Raw genomic sequence first — 25,595 nt, forward strand, 5'->3', positions numbered from 1 at the left:
GTGTTTGCTCATGGTCACTCAACCTGCCCACCATTCAATATCTTGTTTTCTCTTTACATCAAAATCCAAGACATAACTATCAAATCCACTTTTGGAATACACCTTTTAAACTGTACAGTCATGCGTAGCATAACCATGTTTTCGGTCAATGATGTAACGCAACAATGGTTTCGTAAGATTGTAACACCCCATTTTTACTGCACCTTTTCTATATTAAGATACACAAATACCCTGGTGTTACAGTTGCCTACCATATCCAGTACAGTTACATGCTGCACAAGTTTACAACCTAGAAGCATATAGTCTAGGTGTGTCGTAGGCTTTCCCATCTAGGTTGGTGTGGCACACCTTGATGTTCTCACAATATGAAATCATGTAAGGATGTATTTCTCAGGACGTACCCCCTCACTAACCAATGCGTGACTGTATGGATTCCTCAGCCACAATTCTAAACATCTTACCTTACAACTCATTGCCTCTTGGAGTTGATTTATTTTTCCTCATTTATTTTCATTTAGTTTTTTTAAAAATTAAACCTTTTTTGGATATAATTGCAGATTCACATGATGTTGCAAGAAATGATCCCATCACCCAGTTTTTTCCTGTGGTAACATTCTGCATAGTGATAGCACAATATAAAAACCGAGAAATTGGGTTTAAAGCCTTTTATCTACTCTCACAACACTAGGAATTTTTTTAATTCAGAATTTAGAAACCACATTAGTATTATCAAATTTTAAAGATTTCTAATCAGATTAATCAGGTAGCAAGTAAGAGTCCAAACTAGAGGAAGAGAAACGGCCTCTGGGAAAAACGATTTCCTGAGGTTTCTCACTCTGTAATTTGGAACACAGGGATCAGAGGCAGAGAAATCAGTTTACAATGCATAATGATATGTCTTTATTTCATCAACAGAAATGGTGTCTAGACAAAATTCAGTTAACACTAGCAATTCAATTGAGTGAAAAATTTTTTTGCACAATAGTGTATTTACAATGAGTAAATGAAGTTTCAATTCATTAGTTCATAGCAATGCTTTTTTTTCCCCAAAAGGTAAAAATTCTTAGTTACAGAGAATAAGCATCAACAGCCTTTCATTTTTACAATAAAAACCACAAGAAAAACCACAATCACTTAGAAAAAAATAAGGACAGGCCTAAGAACTAGTACAATAAAATGATGCATTGAATTAAGTTACATTAATCGCATAGAATCTGTGTAAAAAGTATGTAGAAAAACACCTGATGTAACCTGTTACAGTCGTTGACCAGTTATGAGAGGTACAGAGGGTTATACAGGTAGATATGTGTGAAAACTGTCCGTATTGTTCAACCTGGGGAGGAAGAGAAGAGGGGCTGCAGCCCCTTGCATACACTGAGAAGACCCTGTTTTGAATATGGCCTCTGGAGTTTGTAAGGCATATATTAGAGGTGCACTTGTATCAGACTGGTTCTGGAACAAATTGTCACAGGCCCTCTTGGCCTCACAAGCAAAGGTAGTGCTTGCCTTGAATGGCTCAATGTGTCTAACAAGCACCTGAAGTTCCCAAATGCATGTGGAATCTTCCTGATCACTCACTAGAAGTGCCATGTCTTTGTGTCAGAGCGTGAACGGGCATCCCAGGATTTGTACACGCAAAATACATTGTTAGGACTTAAGGGGGAGGTCGGACCTCTGCCTTCAGACATGTTTTGGTAGAAGACTTAGCATCCATCTGTAGGAAAACCCCTTTGTCCGTGTCCCTTCACTCTTTCCCAACATATGCATCTGATTATTCCCATGGGAGCACTTGGCACTGAATGTGAGTCTACCTGAAATGAATGGTCTTGGTGCACTTCTGCTTCTAAGAAGGGCCAGTGTTTTATCTGAGGTCAATAAACTGGAATGAGAATGAAGGTCAGAGTTGTTTATCCATTGCTTGACAGCGAAATGCATAACACCGCGTCACAACATCAAATCAAAGCTATGAAAGTTGGCCTCTGCAACCAAGTGGGTATTCTTCACAAAATGGCAGCATCGTTTTCAAATTACATTTAAAATGCACTGATATTCATTTGATATAAATATCATTTCCCAGGGTAGAGTGTAGGAAAATACTATAAACTTACTTTTCTTTGCAAGTAATGTTTTTGCACCGTCAGTTGAATAATTTATCCTCAATCTGCCACAGTAAGTCTTTTCTATGTACAAATCCTATTTGCACACACCATTTGTGTACAAATATATTCTGTTCTACAGCATCGGTTTTGGATGCTGGGGTCATGAGATGGCTCGGGCAGTACTATAAACATACACTTTCAACACAGAATGTCTCATGCACACAGACTTCCCATATGAATATCAATTCCATACAGGGCACTGTATCGTGGACTGACTCACCAGAAATCAACTTCCAACACAGTCTTCAATTTGGGGAAGAAACACTAACTCATGATACAACAAACAGCTTTATTCTTTAAAAATAAAAATAAAAACAAAACAAAAAAAACCCTTGTTCTTTAGTCTATTTACAGTGATTTGAGGACTAAATTTGATTCTTGCTCCCTTCTGGATCTGAAATTCCTCTTAAACTGTAAGCAACAGTGGAGCAGTTTGAAGTCATTTCTAAAACAGCTCCTACTTTAAATGGGGCATTATGTAGAGAAACAGGTAGTCAAACAGGGACTTGAGAAAGCTTTGCAGGTGGCTCATCCCCAGTTTCCGAGGACTATGCTACTCCACAGGGTGTCAAGCAGCTTCCTGGGACAGGACTTCTGGTTTCTCAACAGGCTTATCATTTTCAAACCTTTGCCTGTTTCTTCTTTTTCTTCTTCTTTGATGGCAATCATAAATATTAAGAAAAAATGTGGGTTTAGGCCTCTTGACAACAGCATTAAACTTCACACTGTGCACACTTCACTTGAGCCAGTCCTCTCACGCAAGTCCTGTCGCTGGTCCGGGCTCCTTTTGAAGGAGAGTGGCAGTTGGCATACTAATCGCTAGCCTTTTTTTTTTTTTAAACTTCCTTGGAAAAGCAATACAAGGATTACATCCCAAATTATAAGTGCATCTGAAAAGCAGCAAACCTTTAGAAAGACAGTTAATAAATTACTTGCACAACATACAGGAGCAGACACATACAGTCAGGTTTTCCACTGCAGCATCACCTCTGACGCCTGAGTCATTGCTGGCAACTCAGAAGAGAAGTAGCAGGATCATCTAGTAACTTTGTCGGCTTTTTTTTTTTTTTTAAAAATATTTTCTAACTGTTTTGTTCCAGAATCAGTATGTAATAAAGTTCTATTTTAATCAAGGCACCCCTAGATAACGCAGAGAAACAAACACATACAACAAAGCACTCACCTGCCCAAAGCCTGACCAACTTGATGAGGTTGCCTGGAGACACAAGCAGGACAAAGGCGGATCCAAGGGGAGGACTGGATTTAGGTGGGATGTTCATTAGTCACCTCCACTGGGTCTGCCCCACCATTCCTATCCTCACCATTTGAAGACCCAAGCAGAATGTCACAAGTATCCTTCAAAACAGCCCGTGGTTGGAGGGTCTCTTATTTTGTAAGAAAAGAACCTTAAAAACACAACCAAATGACACTATACTCTGCAAACACTCTTCCTTGCTGTTTGTTCATCTGCTTTTCCTTTTCATAAAGGTGTGGGGCTGACTAAGGGATCCCAGGGAAAAGAGACAGACTGGGTTTTAAAATTCCACTTGAGGCCATTTGGATTCTGGTCCCCAGCAAGTCCTCCCTTTGAACCAACCAAGAAATAATTGTGACAAGCACATAGTTCTGAATAGTAAAAGACATACATATATCACACAAACAATTGCACAAAGCTAGTCACTGTTCATAGCGGATAATGAATGAAATAACTTGTTAGAAATCCCTATGAAATTGGAAGATGGTTTTCAGAGCAGTGTTTTTAACCAGTTCCCATGATAGGAGTTAGGTAGGGGAAAAAGGGAGAAAAGCAAGGCAGGGGTCTGGGGGAGGAGGGAAAGGTCTGAGTTACAGTGGAGAGAAATAAAGAGACCCTTATAAAAAATGGAAATTCTGATACATGTATGGTATCAATGTACTTTAAGTCAATCTTAGAATGACAAGATTGTCATTCCACTCATATGATGTAGTAATCTAATTAATGGGGACAAAAAGTAGAATGGCAGTTTTCAGGGGTTGGGATATAGGAGAATGAGGAGTTACTGTTTCATGGGTACAGTGTTTTAGGTTTGAAAGATTTTTAGGTTCCAAAAAATTCTGGAGATGGAAGGTGGTAATGGTAGTATAACACTGTGAATATACTTAATGCAAAAGAACTGTACGCTGAAAATAATTAAGATGACGACGTGTGATTAAGATGGTAAAGATGGTGTATAATTCTGCTCAGGATGCTATAACAAATGCAATAAACTGGGGGACTTAAACAAAAAACATCAAAAAAAGAGACCCTGCACCAACAGAAATGGCTGCCAAACAGGTCTGGGCTACTGAACCACAGAAACCTGCGGAAGCAGATGGAATGTGGTCAAAACTACCAGTTGCACATGAGTTGATACCAGGGTAAATCATGCCAAGAAGCTGGGTTGGATCTGGTTATGATATGAAAAGAAAGTGTTCTTTCTTTAAAAGAAGAATAGAGGTCACTTGAAAAGGCAACAACAGAGTTAAAAAACAAAAATACTGTCAGCTGACTCCACCAAAACACACGCCTCTGAAGTATCACGTGATTCACATTGAGTTTAAATTCTTGCTTTCATCAGTTTTCCACAAAGGCAAACCTCACGATGAAGCACAGAACTGTCTTACTAGGCAAAGAAATTCCAACAACCATAACAAAAACCAGCAGCTCCAACACAGAGCTTTATCAAGGTCTGTTTCAGACAAGCACACATACACACACACACACACACACACACACACACACACACACACACGAGAAAAAACAAAAACCCAGAGGCAGGTTTTAAAAGTGGAACTGTTTAAAAAGAAAAGACCTTTTTTTTTTTTTTATCCTACTGCATGAACTGACAAATTTCTGGCATTCATACATATTTAAACATTTAGTGCTAATATTTGTACAGAAAAAAGTTAATAATACTAAAACATATGTTACTATGATTTCACTTTTCGCCTATATCATATACTAATTTCCCCTTTTACATGCAGCTTTAATATTGTCCAAACAATGGCACAAATAAAGAAACAAAGTCAACCATCTATTCCCCACTGCCCACCACCCCATCCCCACATCAAACCTTTCAGGACTCTTCCCCAGCCGGGCTGGAGTGGCCCTCGGGCTGTTCAGTGAGACCTGGACCCAAGGCCACTGGAGCGAGGGAGCTGATTCCTCCTCCTCTGGGGCATACCTTCCTGTAAACGTGGCTGGGGCCAACACGCCCCCAGAGCCAAAGGAAGCTGCTCTCTCTGGGTTGCAAGCCAACCAGTTTTGCAGCAAGAAGAGAAAATTATCATCAGGGGTGGGTAGGGTATGTGTGTGATTCAGGAAGGGAAGAGGGAGGGCTCCTGGTGATAGCCTGTCCAAAGCTTCAGAATGAAGTCTGCCTTCAGACAAGAGACTGGCAGAAAAAGCTCAGAAGACAACTCGAAGCCTTTGGAGAAGGAAAGGAGAAAGAATGTGTCAGCCTGTGTTAGGGATGGATTGCAGGTGCCAGGATGCCCTGCTCTCCCCCAACAGTGTGAAGGCAGGACCTTTGGGGCTGCAATTCAAATCCCCGCAGGCCAGATGTCCTGGGAGGCCGAGCCTGGGCAGTAAAGCCGGTGGCAGGTTGGCCCCATCCTTCAGGGGAGCAGGTCCTACTGCACAACACCTCCGAGAGCAAGCCGAGGCCTCAGGATGTGTTGAAATGAATGGGACTTACTCCCTGGGTGAAAACAGCTCTAACTTGATTTTTAGGAGCCAATGCCTGATGAGTTCTGGTATAATATCATGGATTCCTGTTTTTTTGATGTACTTTTGAGTGAGATGTCCAAACTCTCTCCCCACTTAGGAATCTGAATATCCAGCATCAACTCTGAACTCTCTATCTGCATTTAAACTTTGCTTAGGGAAAGGTGGGGAGGAGGTGAAATATAAAAATATTCAAGCAGATTATTGTCTACACATCCTAGGATGAATTAGTTATTTGGCAAGATTGTTTTTCCTACATAATTATCACCTGAGTGCTTTTTAATTAGCTAAAATGTTTTACTTTTTTAACTAAAAGCAAAGAATATACAGTATACTTGAGTTATACTGAAGTTACAACTTCATTTAAGAAAATAGGTTTGACCCAAAACTCAGTGCAAGTGGCAAAGTTGACCATTACTGTACAGTATCTGCAAGGAAAAAAAAAAATAACCATCCCCCCCCCACCAAACAAACAAAAAAGAAACCCACAATGCTCAAATGACACCATCTGGTGGTGCCAAAACCAAACCAAATGTAAAAAAGAGCTGAAATAAAACCTTGGGAAAAAGCTTCCAATACTGAATTTTGTCCATAAATAAGTACAAATTGAAAATCGAACTGTGAAGCAAGAAAAATGACCATGTTAACAGTTACTAAACTAGTTCTAGCATCAGAGACAAAAGAAGAGGAATGTTGGAACCTGTTTCTAAATGAGAAATGAAGTTTCCAGTTTTAGGATGAGAAAGTTGAGGCATGCAGGACTTTTGCATATGGATATATATATATATTTTGTATATATTATATATAATATGTACAGTCTAGCTATAAAACTTTGATGTGTATAGAAGCTGTCTTCAATGAAAAAAATTGAACATTCAGAAGAAATTCCTGAGATAGGGTTTGTGACATGGGCCACTGAGAAAAAAAATCCGTGGTTGGGGCCTAGAGGTGTTGTAGTCTATCCCTGTGAAGACTGAAATTGAGCCACAGACAGACAGTGTCATCACTGCTGTCTTTCCCTGCCTGGGCAAGGGGTAGCACCATTGTGAAGGTAACTATCTATCACTCCTGCTCGAGAAGAGGAGAGAATACTTCGGAACAGTATTGCTGCTAAGACCGCTGTAGTGTGCACCAAATGTGTTTTCGGTTTCTTCGGGACAGCAGATGAACAGTGCCACAGGCTGACTGAAGAACGCCTGGATGGGAGAGGTGTGCGGACTGGGAGGCAGAGCCGAGTCACTAGGTGTAATCTTTCCTGGGCTGTTCATCAGTTGTACACTTATCAGTCATTTCCTGGCAGAAGTCCACGGTCACTGTTTGGCTCCTGGGTTCAAGAGGAGGTCCTCTCTCAGAAAAGGTTCCTGGGTCAGTGCCTTCTAGCCTCCTCCCAGAGGTACAATTCTCGGAGGTGTTGCTGGGTGCCCACGGTGGTCCAGGGGGAGCCGCACCTGGCTCCAAGCAGCAGGGCACATTTTCCCCCACTGCGCACTGGGAGGCTGCAAGGTTCTGTTCGACACCCAGGGGCGCAGGGTTAATACTGGAGGCTGTGGGCAGGTCCATGGGTCTGAGGACAGGGCAATACCGATGCAGGGCCTGGATCTGCTCGGGGCTCTGGATGTCTCGGCAGACTTCCTGGGAAAGGCAGGAGAAGTTGTCCAGCAGTTCTCCCATGCATGCTTTCAGCTGATTCCTCTCTGACAACAGTTTCTCTTTCTCACAAACCTGGACAGTACAGGAAATAAAGAGATGGTTGGATCAAACCTGAGTTGGAGGACACAAGGCCTCATTTTGGGAGGTTTTCTAGCCTTTGTTTTGCACCCTCCATTATGATGTAACTCGTGAATGACTAGGTCAGGCTCTAGAAACTTAAAGACATATCCAGGGAGCCCAGACATGGGCTTCTGACACACCTCCCATCTGAGCCACCCATCCAGATGAGCTGCTGAGGCCAACACCTTTTCTAGGACATCCCTTCAGCCCTTTCCAAGGCCAAGGCAAACTGGCAAAACTGTCACCAGTCAGAAAACTTCAGAGTCAATGTTTTGGTTTTCTGAAACTTGGGGTTTGTAGGGAGTTATATGAAAAACTTTCAGTCCCAATCTTGTGATTGAAAATCTTCCCCAAATGCATCAGATTAACATTTTTGAAAGGCGAAAATCTACCATTCCAATATATGACATTTTGAAAAAAGCAAAACTATGGAGACAATAAAAAGATCTATGGTTGCCGGGGTAAAGGGGGTTGAACAGGCAGAGCACAGGGGATTTCGGGGCAGTGAAACCGCTCTATATGATATTATACTGGTAGATCCGTGTCATTATACATTCATCCAAACCCACAGAACGTACAACACGGAGAGTGAGCGCTAATGTAAACTATGGACTTGGGTGATAATGATGTGTCAATGTATGTTAACTGACTATAACCCGTGTACTCCTTAGTGGAGGATGTTGATGGTGGGGAAGGCTATGTGTGTGGGAACAGGGAACATATAGGAACTCTCTGTATAGTGTGTTCAGTTTTGCTGTGAACCTAAAACTCCTCCTAAAAAAGTTAAGTCAGTCTGGGTGCAGTGGCTCACATCTGTAATCCCAGCACTTTGGGAGGCCAAGTTATGTGGATCACTTGAGCTTAGGAGTTTGAAACTAGCCTGGGCAACATGGCAAAACCCCTTCTCTACCCAAAATCCAAAATTTAGCCAGGTGTAATGGTACACACCTGTAGTTTAGGCTTCTTGGGAGGCTGAGGTGGGAGGATCACTTGTGTCTGGGTGGTAGAGGCTGCAGTGAGCTGAGATGGTGCCACAACACTCACCCTGGGTGACAGAGCAGGACTCTGTACCCCCCACCAAAAAAAAAGTTTATTAAAAACAAAACAAAAAAAAGTGATCAGCAATTTCCTATGGTTGCCTAACATACGGAGTTTCATATGGAACCCAACATCAGCAGGCTCTCTGACCTTGGTAGCCGGGCAGACTGAACAGGAGCAACCCTCTCCAGAACAGCTGAGGAATGTGCAGTGGGTTTGTAGCAGCCATTTTCCTGGACTCAGGAAGGGAGAAGGAAGTATGGAGTCTGAATCCTTGCATACTAGCCGAAGGTTCTGAGATATTCTTCTCCTTAAACAAAATAATTCACCATCCCAACAGAGAGATGACTTCAGCAGCAGAGTAGAGACTAATTATAAGGTTTTACCATCAACATCTGTGGGAAAGGGGGCCAGGCATGGTGGTTCACGCCTGTAATCCTAGCACTCTGGGGGGCTAAGGCAGGTAGATCACTTGAGTTCAGGAGTTTGAGACCAGCCTGGCCAACATGGTGAAATCCCATCTTTACTAAAAATACAAAAAATTAGCTGGGCGTGTTGGTGCCTGCCTGTAATCCCAGCTACTCAGGAGGCTGAGACAGGACAATTGCTTGAACCTGGGAGGTGTAGGTTGCAGTGAGCCGAGATGACACCACTGCACTCCAGTCTGGGTGACAGAGTGAGGCTATGTCTCAAAAAAAAACAAAAAAAAGAAGTGTGAAAATGAGGGGAAGGAGATGGGGTTCCATGAGGCACACACAATGAAATGGAAGAAGAAAAGAGGCATCTGAAGCAGGATGAAGTCAGTTCTCATCAACCCTTTGCAAGCGCAGGCAGGAGGAGAGGATGGGAGAGAAAATGAAGAGGAGAGAGGGAGGAGCAGGCATGCGACAACCATGAGGAACAGGTCTTCGACATAGGAGCTGCATGTGCTGTAACATGAATGCAGTCTGGCAGGCGGTGTGGGCATGTGTGTCAGAAAGAGAGATTTACATGGGGAAAGGGCACCTGCTAAAATATTTATAAATTTATCAAGAAAACATGTTTTAAAAATGAAAAATAAACAGATGTACAAGTGCAACTCGAGGGAAATACATTATGCAAGTTTGCAACAGCTGAGTGGCGGGTGTGTGGGAGATAGCGTGGGAGTGGGGAGTGAGTGCAGGGCTTGCTGGGGACTGGGTAGGGTGGGGCTGGGGAGAGGCAGAAGCTGCTCCACCCACCAGCGCCATCCCTGCCAGGACACAGTATCCCCAGATAAGAAACAAAACACATCTGGGAGGTCTCCTTGGGGAAAGAGCTTACATGGGTGGCTGTGCAACCTGGAGCTCTCCCCTTTAAATACAGAAATCTGCCAAGTGAGGGGCAATACTGCCTGGATGCTGGGAGAGGAAGCCCAGGCTCATTCTGCCACATTTCCCCAGCCAAATCACGAACCCCTCCAAGCCTACTCATCTGTTAAATGTTCCAGGCCACTTTCTAGGGGGAAGAAAATGAGGTGCTGCGGGTGACAGTAGTAGGAAAGGCATTATAAATCATGCCTTGGTTAAAACCATAAAGCTCTAAGTCACAGATGTACATTGATGAGCATGTTCTCATTCAGCACTGAAACACAGCATCTTATTTAAGGAGATGCCAAAAAGTGGTTGGAGAACTAGATGATGCTCATTTGGTTTTTTAGTTGAAAAATGGTAGCAAAGTGCTTTAGATATGCCTCGACTGTAGCTTAGATTTTATTTGTTCAGTATCGCAAAATTATACAAAGCACAAAGTGAATTACCAAAACCAGGCATTTCTCAAATGTTGGTGATTGACGTTATTTTACTACTTTAAGAGGAGTGCGGAGGGGACTCAAGATGGCGCTGTGAGAACAACCCAGGATTGGAGCCCGCGTTGAATTCGCAAACGGTGAGTCTGTGCTGCATTTCCAGACTGATCTTTGTTGCCCACAGAACGGGGAAACTCCCAAGTACAAAAAGACGGGACGCCAGGCAGCCGGGGCGGCGGCGGCCGGCCCTACCCAGCAATCCCCACAGGGCGCGCTTGTCCGGGTGCCTTGTTGAACCGGCAACCTGAGACTTGAGAGGGCTGGACTTGAGACTGAACGAGACTTGCACAGTAGCCCAGCCCAGGGGATTGCAGGGACAGATCATTTGGGATACCCAGTGGGACGAACAAAACCGCGATTTCAAACTATCCTGGGCAGACGGTCCGGGACGCTCTGTGGGGGAGGGGCGTCCACCACTACGGAGGCAACCTGCCCCAACTGATATACACGCCCACTGCTGAGGCAGCCAGCCGTTGCCGAGGCAACCCGCCCCAACTGAGATACACGCCCACTGCTGACGCAGCCAGCCGTTGCCGAGGCAACCCGTCCCTACTGAGATACACGCCCACTGCTGACGCAGCCTGCCGTTGCTGAGGCAACATGCTACGACGAAGAGACTCCGCCGCAGGGCGTGGCGGAGACCACAGCAGAGCCGGCAGGAACAGCGCAAATCACACAACAGCAGGGCGGAGCCTCGGCAGCCAAACAGTGGCTAGTCTGCCTTTGAGCTGGGCAGGACACCTGATCGGACATCCAAAAATAAAGCCAAAACCCCTCAACACAGAGCATTTGAGAAAAAAAAAAGGGTTGTTTAATGAGCTGTGTTGCAGCAGAATCAAACATAGCAGCCTAACAGCCCTGAATGAACAACAGAGTGCACAGCTCAGCAATTAAACCCCTATAAAGTACAAACTGTCTCCTCAAGCAGCTCCCTGACCCCTCTATATCCAAAAGACTGTCATTAGGCAGGCATCATCCTGGGACAAAGAGAGCAGAAAAAGAAACTGGTAGCATCCCTCGCTGTGCCACGGCTACTAGAGGTGCACCCCAGACAAGCAGGGTCTGGAGCGGACCTCAACAGTCGTACAGCGAAGGGGCTAGACTGGTAGAAGGAAAACCAAGCAACAGAAATACTTCATCATCAACATTCTGGGTGTCCACTCAGAGACCCAAACGAAAAGTCAGCAACTACGCAGACGACCAGCGGACAAATCCACAAAGATGGGAAGAAACCAGCGAAAAAAGGAGGAAAACACCCGAAACCAGAACACATCGCCTCCTAGAAAGGACCAAGACTCCTCACCAGCAAGGGAACAAAGCTGGACGGAGAATGACTGTGACGAAATGACGGAATTAGACTTCAGAAGATGGATAATGAGAAACTTTTGTGAGCTAAAAGATCATGTATTAAATCAATGCAAAGAAACTAAGAACCTTGAAAAAAGATTTGAAAAAAGATTCGAGGAAATGATAACAAGAATGGATACCTTAGAGAGGAATATGAATGAATTAAAGGAGCTGAAAAAAACAATACGAGAACTTCGCGAAGCAAACGCAAGTTTCAATAGCCGAATTGACCAAGCAGAAGAAAGAATATCTGAAGTCGAAGACCAACTCAATGAAATAAAACGAGAAACCAAGATCAGAGAAAAAAGCGCAAAAAGGAATGAACAAAGTCTCCAAGAAATGTGGGACTATGTGAAAAGACCTAACCTACGTTTGATAGGTGTACCAGAAGGGGACGAAGAGAATGAATCCCAGCTGGAAAATACTCTTCAGGACATCATCCAGGAAAATTTCCCCCACCTAGCAAGACAGGCCAACACTCAATTGCAGGAAATACAGAGAACACCACAAAGATATTCCGCAAGAAGAGCAACCCCAAGGCACATAATCGTCAGATTCAACAGGGTTGAAATAAAGGAGAGAATACTAAGGGCAGCCAGAGAGAAAGGTCGGGTCACCCACAAAGGGAAGCCCATCAGACTCACAGCAGATCTCTCGGCAGAAACACTACAAGCCAGAAGAGAGTGGGGGCCAATATTCAACATTCTTAAAGAAAAGAACTTTCAACCCAGAATTTCATATCCAGCCAAACTGAGCTTCAGAAGTGAAGGAAGAATAAAATCCTTTGCGAACAAGCAAGTACTCAGAGATTTTGTCACCACCAGGCCTGCTTTACAAGAGCTCCTAAAAGAGGCACTACACATAGAAAGGATCAATCAGTACCAGCCATTCCAAAATCACACTGAATGCTAAAGAGCTTCAACATAATGAAGAATCTACAACTAACAGGCAAAACAGCCACTTAGAATCAAAATGGCAGTATCAAATTCACACATAACAATATTAACCCTAAATGTAAACGGACTAAATGCACCAATCAAAAGACACAGACTGGCAAATTGGATAAAAATCTAAAACCCATCAGTGTGCTGTATCCAGGAAACCCATCTCACATGCAAGGATACACAAAGGCTCAAAATAAAGGGATGGAGGAAGATTTACCAAGCTAATGGAAAGCAAAAAAAAGCAGGAGTTGCAATTCTCATCTCTGATAAAATAGACTTTAAAGCAACAAAGATCAAAAGAGACAAAGAAGGCCATTACATAATGGTAAAAGGATCGATACAACAAGAAGAGCTAACGATCCTAAACATATATGGACCCAACACAGGAGCACCCAGATACATAAGGCAAGTTCTTAATGACTTACAGAAGGACTTAGACTCCCACACAATAATAGTGGGAGACTTTAACACTCCACTGTCAATACTAGACAGATCAACCAGACAGAAAATCAACAAGGATACCCAGGGCTTGAACTCAGACCTGGAGCAAGCAAACCTGGTGGACATTTACAGAACTCTCCACCCCAAATCCACAGAATACACATTCTTCTCAGCACCACATCACACCTACTCTAAAATTGACCACATAATTGGAAGTAAAGCACTGCTCAACAAATGCAAAACAACTGAAATCATAACAAACAGCCTCTCAGACCATAGTGCAATCAAGTTAGAACTCAGAATTCAGAAACCGACCCAGAACCGCACAGCTTCATGGAAACTGAACAACTGGCTCTTGAATGTTGACTGGGTAAACAATGAAATGAAGGCAGAAATAAAGAAGTTCTTCGAAACCAATGAGAATGATGACACAACGTGCCAGAACCTCTGGGACACATTTAAAGCAGTCTCTAGAGGAAAGTATATAGCAATAAGTGCCCATATGAGGAGAATGGAGAGATCCAAAATTGACACCCTATCATCAAAATTGAAAGAGCTAGAGGAGCAAGATCAAAAAAACTCAAAACCCAGCAGAAGACAAGAAATTACTAAGATCAGAGCTGAGCTGAAGGAGATTGAGACACGAAAAACCCTTCAAAAAAATCAATAAATCCAAGAGCTGGTTTTTTGAAAAGATCAACAAAATAGACAGACCACTAACAAGATTGATTAAAAATAAAAGAGAGAACAACCAAATAGATGCAATAAAAAATTATAAAGGGGAAATCACCACAGATTCCACAGAAATTCAAACCATCATCAGAGAATATTACAAACAACTCTATGCACATAAACTAGTAAACCTGGAAGAAATGGATAAATTCCTGGACTCCTGTGTCCTCCCAAGCCTAAACCAGGAGGAAGCTGAAACTATGAATAGACCAATAACAAGGTCTGAAGTTGAGGCAGCAATTAAGAGCCTACCTCACAAAAAAAGCCCAGGTCCAGATGGGTTCACAGCCGAATTCTACCAGACACACAAGGAGGAGCTGGTACCATTCCTTCTAAAACTATTTCAAACAATCCAAAAAGAGGGAATCCTTCCCAAATCATTTTATGAGACCAACATCATCCTGATACCAAAACCCGGCAGAGACCCAACGAGAAAAGAAAACTTCAGGCCAATATCCATGATGAACATAGATGCAAAAATCTTCAATAAAATATTGGCAAGCCGATTGCAACAGCAAATCAAAAAACTTATTCATCATGATCAAGTAGGATTCATCCCAGGGATGCAAGACTGGTTAAACATACGCAAGTCTATCAACGTAATTCACCACATAAACAGAACCAACAACAAAAACCACATGATTATCTCAATTGACGCAGAGAAGGCATTTGACAAAATTCAACAGCCCTTTATGCTAAAAACCCTCAATAAACTCGGTATCGATGGAACGTATCTCAAAGTAATAAAAGCTATTTATGACAAACCAACAGCCAATATCATACTGAATGGGCAAAAACTGGAAGCATTCCCTTTGAAATCTGGTACTAGACAAGGATGCCCTCTCTCACCACTCCTATTCAATATAGTACTGGAAGTTCTAGTCAGAGCAATCAGGCAAGAAAAAGAAATAAAGGGTATTCAAATAGGAAAGGTGGAAGCCAAATTGTCTCTATTTGCAGACGACATGATAGTATACCTAGAAGACCCCATCGCCTCAGCCCAAAAACTCCTGAAACTGATAAACAACTTCAGCAAAGTCTCAGGATATAAAATCAATGTGCAAAAATCACAAGCATTCGTCTACACCAATAACAGACTTAAAGAAAGCCAAATCAAGAGCGAACTGCCATTCGCAATTGCTACAAAAAGAATAAAATACCTTGGAATACAACTCACAAGGAACGTAAGGGACCTCTTCAAGGAGAACTACAAACCACTGCTCAACGAAATCAGAGAGGACACAAACAGATGGAGAAACATTCCATGTTCATGGTTAGGAAGAATTAATATCGTGAAAATGGCTATACTGCCCAAAGTAATTTACAGAATCAATGCTATCCCCATCAAGCTACCATTGACTTTCTTCACAGAACTGGAAAAAACCACCATGAACTTCATATGGAACCAAAAGAGAGCCCGCATAGGCAAGTCAATTCTAAGCAAAAAGAACACAGCGGGGGGCATCACACTACCGGATTTCAAACTATACTACAAGGCTACAGTAATCAAAACAGCATGGTACTGGTACCAAAACAGAGATATAGACCAATGGAACAAAACAGAGGCACCGGAGGCAACACAACATACATACAACTATACAATCTTTGATAAACCTGACAAAAACAAGCAATGGGGCAAGGATTCCATGTTTAACAAATGGTGTTGGGAAAACTGGCTAGCCATGTGCAGAAAGCAGAAACTGGACCCCTTCCTGACACCTTACACTAAAATTAACTCCAGATGGATTAAAGACTTAAACATAAGACCTGGCACCATAAAAACCCTAGAAGGAAATCTAGGCAAAACTATCCAGGACATAGGAGTAGGCAAGGACTTCATGAACAAAACACCAAGAGCATTGGCAACAAAAGCGAAAATAGACAAATGGGACCTAATGAAACTCCACAGCTTCTGCACGGCAAAAGAAACAGTCACTAGAGTGGATCGGCAACCAACAGAATGGGAAAAAATTTTCGCAGTCTACCCATCTGACAAAGGGCTGATATCCAGAATTTACAAACAACTCAAGCAGATTTACAGGAAAAAAACAAACAGGCCCATTCAAAAGTGGGCAAAGGATATGAACAGACACTTTACGAAAGAAGACATATATGAGGCCAACAATCATATGAAAAAATGCTCATCGTCACTGGTCATCAGAGAGATGCAAATCAAAACCACATTGAGATACCATCTCACGCCAGTTAGAATGGCGATCATTAAAAAATCTGGAGACAACAGATGCTGGAGAGGATGTGGAGAAAAAGGAACACTTTTACACTGTTGGTGGGAGTGTAAATTAGTTCAACCATTGTGGAAGACAGTGTGGCGATTCCTCAAGGCCTTAGAAATAGAAATTCCATTTGACCCAGCAATCCCATTACTGGGTATATATCCAAAAGACTATAAATCTTTCTACTATAAGGACACATGTACACGAATGTTCATTGCAGCACTGTTTACAATAGCAAAGACCTGGAATCAACCCAAATGCCCATTGATAATAGACTGGATTGGAAAAATGTGGCACATATACACCATGGAATATTATGCAGCAATCAGAAATGATGAGGTCGTGTCGTTTGTAGGGACATGGATGAATCTGGAGAACGTCATCCTCAGCAAACTGACACAAGAACAGAAAATGAAACACCGCATATTCTCACTCATAGGTGGGTGATGAAAAATGAGAACACATGGACACAGAAAGGGGAGTACTAAACACTGGGGTCTATTGGGGGGAAAAGGGGAGGGCCAGTGGGAGGGGGAGGTGGGGAGGGATAGCCTGGGGAGAAATGCCAAATGTGGGTGAAGGGGAGAAGAAAAGCAAAGCACACTGCCATGTGTGTACCTACGCAACTGTCTTGCATGCTCTGCTCATGTACCCCAAAACCTATAATCCAATAAAAAATTAAAAAAAAAAAAAAAAAAAAGAGGAGTGCAGGGCACTATAGAGATGTGCCGAGGACCCTGTAGACTCACACCCAGTGGACTTAACTACCTAAGCCCAGCAGGCTTTCAGAAGACCCACACTCACAGCAGGAATGCCATTTCCTTATGTGATTTAAATTAAATTTTGTTGTTTAAGAAAATTAAACAACTTTAAATAAATATTTGAAAGGAAAAAGAAACTCATAATCCCCTTAACTGAATAGTCACAATGTCCAGTAAATTTTACAGCAACAGACATTTTCTGGGTGCCAGCAATGGGTCCAACACTGGATATTCAGAGATGATCAAATCACTGTCCTTGTCCTTGAGGAACCTACAGTCGAGTGCTGGGGGCTGAGGAGACAGACATATGCAAAGATAACTCAGGACTAAATGATAAGCACTATCAGGGTTCCATGGGCAGGTGCCCAGCCTAACTGGGGACGCAGGAAAGGGGCTTCCTAGAGAGGTATGCATAACCTGACTCATTCATTCATTTAGAGATGAGGTCCTGCTGTATTGCTCAGGCTAGTCTGAAACTTGTGGCCTCGTGATCCTCCTGCCTCAGCCTCCCAAAGCACTGTGATTACAGGTGTGAGCCATGGTGCCCAGCCACGACCTGACTCTTAAAGAACAAAGGAGACAGAAAAATTAGAGGAATGTCTAAGGCGGAGAGGAAATGGAATAGGCACAAGTGCAGAGTTTGATTTTATCAGGGATTAAGTCCTAAGAAGGAGGTGGATGGTGACACTGGAGGGGCAGCTACAGACTGGAACACAAAGGGCAGGAGATGTCCTACTAAGAAGCTTGAACTTTCTTTTGTTGGTGATGGGAGCTACTGAACAGACATTTTCCCTCCTTGGTGAGTGTCAAAAAAAAAAAAAAAAAATGACCCTGAAGTCCAGGGCTATCTTGATAACATATAATGTATCCTGTGCTTTTCTAACATCTCATCCTTGCGCTTTGGTTCTCATTGGGCTGGTGGCTCACCAGGAGGTCAGGGAGTGCTGCAAACAGTCTGAGGAGCCACACTTAGATCATGACCATACCATGCAGACTCCCTCCTCTTCTTCAGCCTGAGACAGACGTGGCACCTGAGATGAGTTTCCGTTATTTGGCAGCATACAGGTAGAGCTGAAGGAGGCTGAGTTGGTCACCTTCAAAGCTATAGTCAGGAGCCAGAGGTCAACTGGATTTGCTTTCTGTACCATATGGTTGCTTATTAAGGAGAAGAGGTGGGGGCACATAGCTCTGAGGATGGCGGAGCCTGGGAGACAGGAGTTTGTTTTCTGTGACAAAACACTCTCAGGCACAGGGATGACTATGACAGCCACCTTGAGGCGGAACTGCAAAAGAAAGGACCCTGGGGCTGCAAAGGATGCCATGAGATCATCTCCTGAGCAAAGGCCCCTCTGCAGGTAGGCATCCTATCTCTAATCCATTCTCTTCTGCCAGGAGGCAGGAGAAAGCAGTTGATAAAGACACGATTTGGAATCAGACACCTCGGTTTGCATTAAAGTTCTACCAAGAAGTGGGAAGTTCCCAATCCTTCTGCATTGCAGTTTCTTCCTCTGCAAATGGAGATAAAAGAGTACCTAAGTCATAGCATGAATGTGAGGATTAGATGGGATCATCCACAAAAACAGTTTAGAGAAATACCTGGTCCATAGGTGCTCATAATTAACATCAGTTATCTATTTATCTATTTATTTAGAGACAGGGTCTCACTCTAACACCCAGGCTGGAGTGCAGTGGTGCAATCTCCACTCACTGCAATCTCCGCCTCCCAGGCTCAAGTGATTATCCTGTCTCTGCCTCCCAAGTAGCTGGGATTACAGGCATACACCAACATGCTAAGTAGAGATGGGGTTTCACTACGTTGGCCAGGCTGGTCTCAAACTCCTGACCTCAAGTGATCCACCCGCCTTGGCCTTCTAAAGTGCTAGGATTACAGGCGTGAGCTACTGCACCTGGCCAACACAGCTATCTTTACATATTGAATGGAAAACAAAAAAGAACTACCTATATATGAATAATGGCTGAAGGATATAAAATATTGACACACCATTACACACCTGCACACTTGTGTGTGCATACACACACACACACACTGCAGATGCAAAGCTATTATTTTAGTTGAGAAACTTGTTAAAAAATAAACCCAAACTTCCCCAAAGAGTGACTCTTCTTTCTGCTTTTCCAACTTTCATTGCGGTTACTTTACATTGGTCCTGGTCACTTCAGGTTGCTGATCACAATGGATGGGTCAACTCACCAATTTGCGGATTTCACATTCTAAATTCTGAATACAGTCCAGTTTCCTCTTGCGGCAGCGCTGGGCCGCGATGCGGTTCTTGCTGCGCCGTCGGACATCATGAATGAACTCTAACTGTTCTGAGGTTAGCTTGTGCATCTTAATCATCATCTGGAAATCGTTCCTTGGAAGATCCGTGATCTGATCTACAGGAAAAGGAAGTTTTACCTGAAACCAAGAATAACAGAAAATGATTATGGCAGCTGGATTTTAATTCTGGCAGGTGGAAGATCAAATAAAACCTCCTTTTTACGATGACCAAGTAATATGCAAACTACTGAAAGCAAGCAGTGATTATTTATTTCCTGTTTAAAGACAAATAAGATGTAATAATACCTGGGTAATCAAACAGAATAAGAACACATACATGGTAATGTTATTGTTTCTGAGATTTTTGAAGCAAAGGGCTTGAATAATATTGGAAAATGTATCATTTTGCATTGATGTAGCACTTTTGTAAGAAGGATTCTAGTTAGTTGAAATGTACTTCTATAAGACCTACAGCCTAACTCAATAAAACGACATTTATAGGGAGATATCACATAAGAACATATCTAAAGCACCTGAATGAAGAGAGCCCCACATATCTTGAAGATGTTGGAGACACGAAAAAAACAGTGTGATTCTTAGTTGCAATAGCATACGGTATAGGAGGAGGTAACTTGGACAGCCTTCACCATCATGTACTAGGAGTCAGCAAAAATGGCTTTCATCCTTCTCACCAGACATGAGACCTTAGGCAAGCTACTCCACCTCTCTGAAATTCAATTTCCTCACCTAAAATATAGGGCATTTAAAAATAGCCATACAGTGCTACACAGGTGTTTGGAATTTTGGCAGGCTTTATTTTCCAGTTTTCCAATGTAATGTTGACATTCCTTTGTCAAGAGGTGGGATGCATGTTCCTGCCTTTTGGTCAATACAATGCAGCCACAGTATAGTTTCTAGGCTAGGTCATAAAAGGCATTGCAGCTTTCCCTTAGGCCTATTAGAATGCTGGCTAGGGAGAAAATCAGCTGCTATGCCTTGAGGACATTCAAGCAGCTCTGTGGAGAGGGGCTGATGCCTCTAGCCAGCAACCAGTATCACCTTGCCAGTCATCTGAACAAGTCACCCTGGAAACAGATTCTCTAGTCCCAACCTTCAGCTGAGTGCAGCATCAGTCAACATCTGACTTCATCTTATTAGAGATCTCCAGCCAAAACGGCTCAAGTGGGCCATTCCTGAATTCCTGACTCACATTCACATTTCTCAGAGAAACTGTGAGAGGTGTTAAGTGATTACTGTTCTTTTAGGCCATTATGTTTTGGGGTGATTTATGAGGCAACAATAGACATCAGATGCAGGTACTGATCAGCAAAATTCCAATTCTTGACAAATCGAGGCAAAGAAGCATTATCTAAAGAGAGGACAGCAGTCTCTGAAGAGACCAGCCTGAAGGATGGGTCTGCGTCCTTGCTATGTTGTTAAATGATTGTTTATATTTCCTTTTTTTTTTCTTTGAGATAGGGTCTTGCTCTGTTACCCAGGCTGGAGTGGAGTGGTACAATCACAGCTCACTGTAGCCTTGACTTCCTAGGCTCAAGCAATCCTCTTGCCTCAGCCTCCTGAGTAGCTGGGACCACAGGCACATACCACCATGGCTGGTTAATTAAAATTTTTCTTTTTTTTTTTTTTTGGTAGAGATGAGGTCTTGCACCAGAGAGAAGAAAAAAAAAAGAAAAGAGATGAGGTCTTGCTTTGTGTCCAGGCCGGTTTCAAACTCCTGGGCTCAAGTGACCCTCCTGTCTTGGTCTCTCAAAGCATTGGGATTACATGTGGGAGCCACTATTCCTGGCCTGAAATATTTCTTTTCTTTTTTCTTTTGAGATGGAGTCTCACTCTGCTGCCCAGGCTGGAGTACAGTGGTATGATCTTGACCCACTGCAAATTTCCCCTCCCTGGTTCAAGTGATTTTCCTGCCTCAGCCTCCCGATTACAGGCATGCACTGTCATGTCCACCTAATTTATATTTTCAGTAGAGATGGGTTTCGCCATGTTGGCTAGGCTGGTCTCAAACTCCTGGTCTCAAGTGATTCTCCTGCCTTGGCCTCCCAAAATGCTGGGATCACAGGGGTGAGCCACTGTGCCTGGCCTGAAATATTTCTTAAGAAGAACAAAGAGTGAAAAAGTGCATGAAAAAGTCCCAAGTACGGAAGGTGAGAAGCAAACCACTGCTCTATCTCAAGAGACTCCTTGGCATCCGTGAGGTGATGTAGGCTTGCACCTTTGAGCAGTTTGTTTCTCCCCTTTCCGAGGCTCTTGGGGATTCAGTGGCTTCTGGGTTCAGTCTGGTCCTGCTTCAGAAGCTCCTAGAATAAAAAGGTTGTGTGCTGCCAGGCTGAGACAACGTGTGGGTTAGCTCAGACTGCTTCATTCTTGTTTACATTCGCATCTGCTTTGGATGAGCCAGCAGATGGCGCTACAAACCTAAACATCCGTCAAGTGCTAGCCCAGCCCTGTCTCATACAAACAACACGAGCCACACTGATTTTAAATTTTCCGGTAACCACATTAAAAGAAGTAAAAAGAAACAGGTCACTGGGCACTGTGGCTCACACCTGTAATCCCAGCACTTTGGGAGGCTGAGGCGGGTGGATCACGTGAGGTCAGGAGTTCAAGACCAGCCTAACATGGAGAAACCCCATCTCTACTAAAAATACAAAAATGAGTTGGGCATGGTGGCGTGCACCTGTAATCTCAGCTACTCCAGAGGCTGAAGCAGAAGAATCGCTTGAACCCAGGAGGCAGAAATTGCAGTGAGCCGAGCTTGTGCCATTGCACTCCAGACTCAGCAACAAGAGCAAAACTCCACCTAAAAAACAAAAATAAAAACAGAAAACCCCCTGAAAAGCAGGCGAAACAAGTTTGAGTACTATATGTTATTTAACTCAATAGATAAAATATTTCCAACATGTAGCTAATATAACAAAATTATTGAGATAGTTTGCAGCTCTTTTGTGCTAAATATTCCAAATCCAAAGCACATTTTATCCTTACAGCACGTTGTAATTCAGACTAGCTGCTTTCAGGGGCTCAACAGCCACGTGTAGCATGTGGCAAATGGATTGGACAGTGCCGGTCTAGGAGACAGAATAAATGGACTCAGTGAATCCCAGCAGCCAGAAAAACACACAGGTCTGAGCAGAACTGACCAAAATGCTGTTGGGTGAGGAAACCAACCCCTCTATAGTGTTCAGATGCTGTAGGGTTAAGTTTGTGTTCTTCAAGGGAGTGAGGATGAAGACATTTGATCCTGAGCTTAGGTTTCTCTGTGGTTGCATCATTTGCAGGCAGACACAAGTCCTGATTGCCAGCACTTGTGGCTGGTCAATCCCTGTGCACAAAGGCAAATGAACGAAATCATTTGACTTTTCTGTTGTTGGTGCAAGCTCTTTGTCAGGTTCCATCACAGCTCTGAGCTTGTTCTGTATGGTATTGGCTGAAGGTTCCCAGTGGGTTCTCTGATTTGACTTCAACCTGGTGAGCTCTGTCCCATGACACCTGTAAAATTTTGGTCCAAGAAAGCAAAATTGCAGTAGGGCCCATGACACCACTGTCAGCTTGGCCCTACTCCAACTGCTAAAGAGAGGCAGCCAGGACAAACAGCTCCTTGTTATGGGCTCGGGAAAGGCCTTTGTCCATGGTGCTGTGTTTGCACAGGGCTTCTGATGATATGAAAGAATGTTTGATCTCCCTTTTATACCCGTTGGATAACAAACAGACACTCAGATCCTGCACGGTGCCTCCGGAACACAGAGGTCTGTCTGTTGGGAGATGCGGATGTTCCAACACAGCAGAAGTGGTGACGCTTTGGGGGCTTGTGGAGTTTTCCCTCTGCTGACAACAAAGCCATTCTGCTTCTGCTCTAAATGTGTTTACTTACTCTCAGAAAGAAGATATCCCTATAGTTCAGGCCACAGGGAACGTCAAAAGGACTTCTACACCAAGAGCTACTGTATTTAAATCATTCAGACAGTGACTATAAAACACCAGGGGAACAGGAGGGAGAGTTGCCAGGAAAAAGGAAAATTAACAATGCTAGTTTCAAAGTCCTGGAGGCAAAAGGCCATATGATATTTCAGCAGAGCTGCTGCAACTCAAGCTGCTTTTTCAAGTGGGTCAGAGGAAAAGGTAATAGTCAACTATAGACTTTCTTACAGGTGAAATAAAATCTAAACTCACTCTTGTTTCTCTTTACAAGTCTCTGTTCCCCCTCTAGCAAGGGAGGACTTATGTTCACTAACATGCAGGGGTCTCGGAGGTGTTCTTGGACAGGCATGGGGGCAGGGCGGGGCGGGGGGACAACTTGACCACATCCATGTGTTTTTTTCCTGAATAGTAATTTCCAAGCCAGGGACATTTTCTCTGGAAATAAGGAGCAGCCACCAACTCTGATCCCATGGAGGATATGCCTCTCCAGGCTCTCAGCACTCAAACATTCCTCAAATGGGGCTGAGAAGTCAGAGAAGGACAGCAGGCCTTGGAAAGTGGGAACACATCAAGAAGGTTGCCGCCCAGCTCTTTTCCTTCTAGAGAATTATTCTGAGCCAAACAGGCCCAGTTGGGCTTAACATCTTACTGACCGTCCCTCCACACACTCCTCCAGGATCTCACTTTGCAGCAGTGGCTTGGTTTCCTATATAGTCCCAGTGTCCAACGTGACGAGGTGAAGAGTCCTGTGAACTGTCACCATCACCTCTAGTTATACTCAGTTACCCACATGCAGCTCCGGGCACACAGGCTGCATATAAGGGGAAGGGCACGTGGGATTCGTGGGTGCCACTTTCTCTTTAGCCAGGGGTCCATTACTTTGGTTTTCAGTAGAGACTTGGAGAGTCATGGAAGCCACTGAATCAGCAGGCCAAGGGCCAAACAGGGCACCACAGACCGGTGCCACAGTTGGCACAATAAGCTGCTGCTTTTATTCAGCCCAGCAAAGTGCTGACTCTTCTCCCCTCTGGAACACAACAGGAGAAGCAGGACTTGAGGTGAAGTTTTAGTACAGTACCTGCCCTGGCCTGCTAAGTATGGCTACAGGAGGGTTAGTTCTTCTGCATACTCCACTTCTTTTTCATTTTTTTTTCTTTTAGAGAGGGTCTCGCTCTGTTGCCTAGGCTGGTCTCAAACTCCTGGCCTCAAGCAATCTTCCTTCTTCGGCCTCCCAAACTGTTGGGATCATAGGCATGAGCCACCATGCCTGGCTAGGCTTCAGCTCCTTATCAGTCAGTAAAATGGATGGTCCCTGCAGTGTGCCCAGGGACTCTCAGGTCCAGGTATGACATCTGGACAGTGCATGGAACCTACATATGTCTCCCTCCATGCTGTCTGCACCAACGAGGCAGAGGGCCTGAACAGGGGACGCTGCAGGCTGGACCCTGGGATGCCAGTGCCTTCTTCTCACCAAAGGGAAATCAGCTTCTTTCCCTTCCCTGCCAATAGCCACAGCCATTCTTCGGCCTAAACCATCATCCCCTTCCTCCCAGTTAAAAGGAAACATTTAAAAATTATGTATTATTATATAATTATATATAAGTATTATATAAAAATTATATATCATATAAAAATAGCTTCTTTCATAAAATATAAGACAAAAGAAGGGGAAAAAGATTCTCATCCCCAAATGACTCTCTTGCTCTGGTAGATTTCCTTGTGATCTTTGTTTTCTCTGCATCTTTTTTTGGAGTTGCAGTCAAGTGGTGCTGTACCTACCTCATCCAACAAACTTCTCACTTGCCTAGTGTCTCTGGTTTGCTCAGTGAAGGTTACTGGAGAATCAGGACATTGCTGCAAATTTTGCAGAAAAAGACAGAAACAAGTATTTCCTCTAGAAATATCAGTAGAAGACTAGTTTGTTAATATTTTTTCCTATTTCATTTCTTGGTTTCATTACCAGATGTTGACTGGAACCCACAGGAGTAGGGTCACGTCAGCATGATACCCTGAGGCACTGATAGCTTGGTCAGCTCTCCAAAGTCCTTAATGCCTGTGCGCCGAGGGAACCCTCAGATGCAGGGAGTTGTCGAGGAGGAAGCAATATGCCCATTAGACAGATGATTCCAGTGCTGCTGGAACCAGGAGAACCAGCTCAGTGCTGGGCAGATGCCAATGACAAAATCTCCCCTCCCAGGGTAAGAAATGTTTCCCACGCAATTGTCCTTCCACCCTCTCTTCTCACGGTCCAGTTTCTGGCACAAATACAGGACACCTGGGATTTAGTTGTGATACTTCAATTAATTAGTGTATGATCTCAGGCAAGTCTTCATTCTGCCTGTCCTGAAGTTCTTTGAGGATCTTTGAGGAGATGGA

The 25,595-nt window shown here is 43.5% G+C and overlaps 1 protein-coding gene across 6 annotated transcripts in view; it reads right to left on the reverse strand.

Moving 5' to 3' along the window:
* Window positions 1-876: 876 nt before the first annotated feature.
* Window positions 877-25,595, reverse strand: part of BACH2 (BACH transcriptional regulator 2) — a 396,617-nt gene continuing 371,898 nt past the window's right edge. For all 6 annotated transcript variants that reach the window (XM_035296349.3, XM_002746827.7, XM_054254269.2 and 3 more), the window contains 2 exons: window positions 19,209-19,415; window positions 877-7,626 (listed from right to left, as the gene is read on the reverse strand). In XM_035296349.3, coding sequence (XP_035152240.1) covers window positions 7,144-7,626; window positions 19,209-19,415 — 690 coding nt within the window. In that variant the 3' untranslated portion in view covers window positions 877-7,143. The remainder of the gene's footprint in view (window positions 7,627-19,208; window positions 19,416-25,595) is intronic.

Source organism: Callithrix jacchus, chromosome 4, assembly GCF_049354715.1.
Source record: "Callithrix jacchus isolate 240 chromosome 4, calJac240_pri, whole genome shotgun sequence".
Lineage (NCBI taxonomy): Eukaryota > Metazoa > Chordata > Mammalia > Primates > Cebidae > Callithrix > Callithrix jacchus.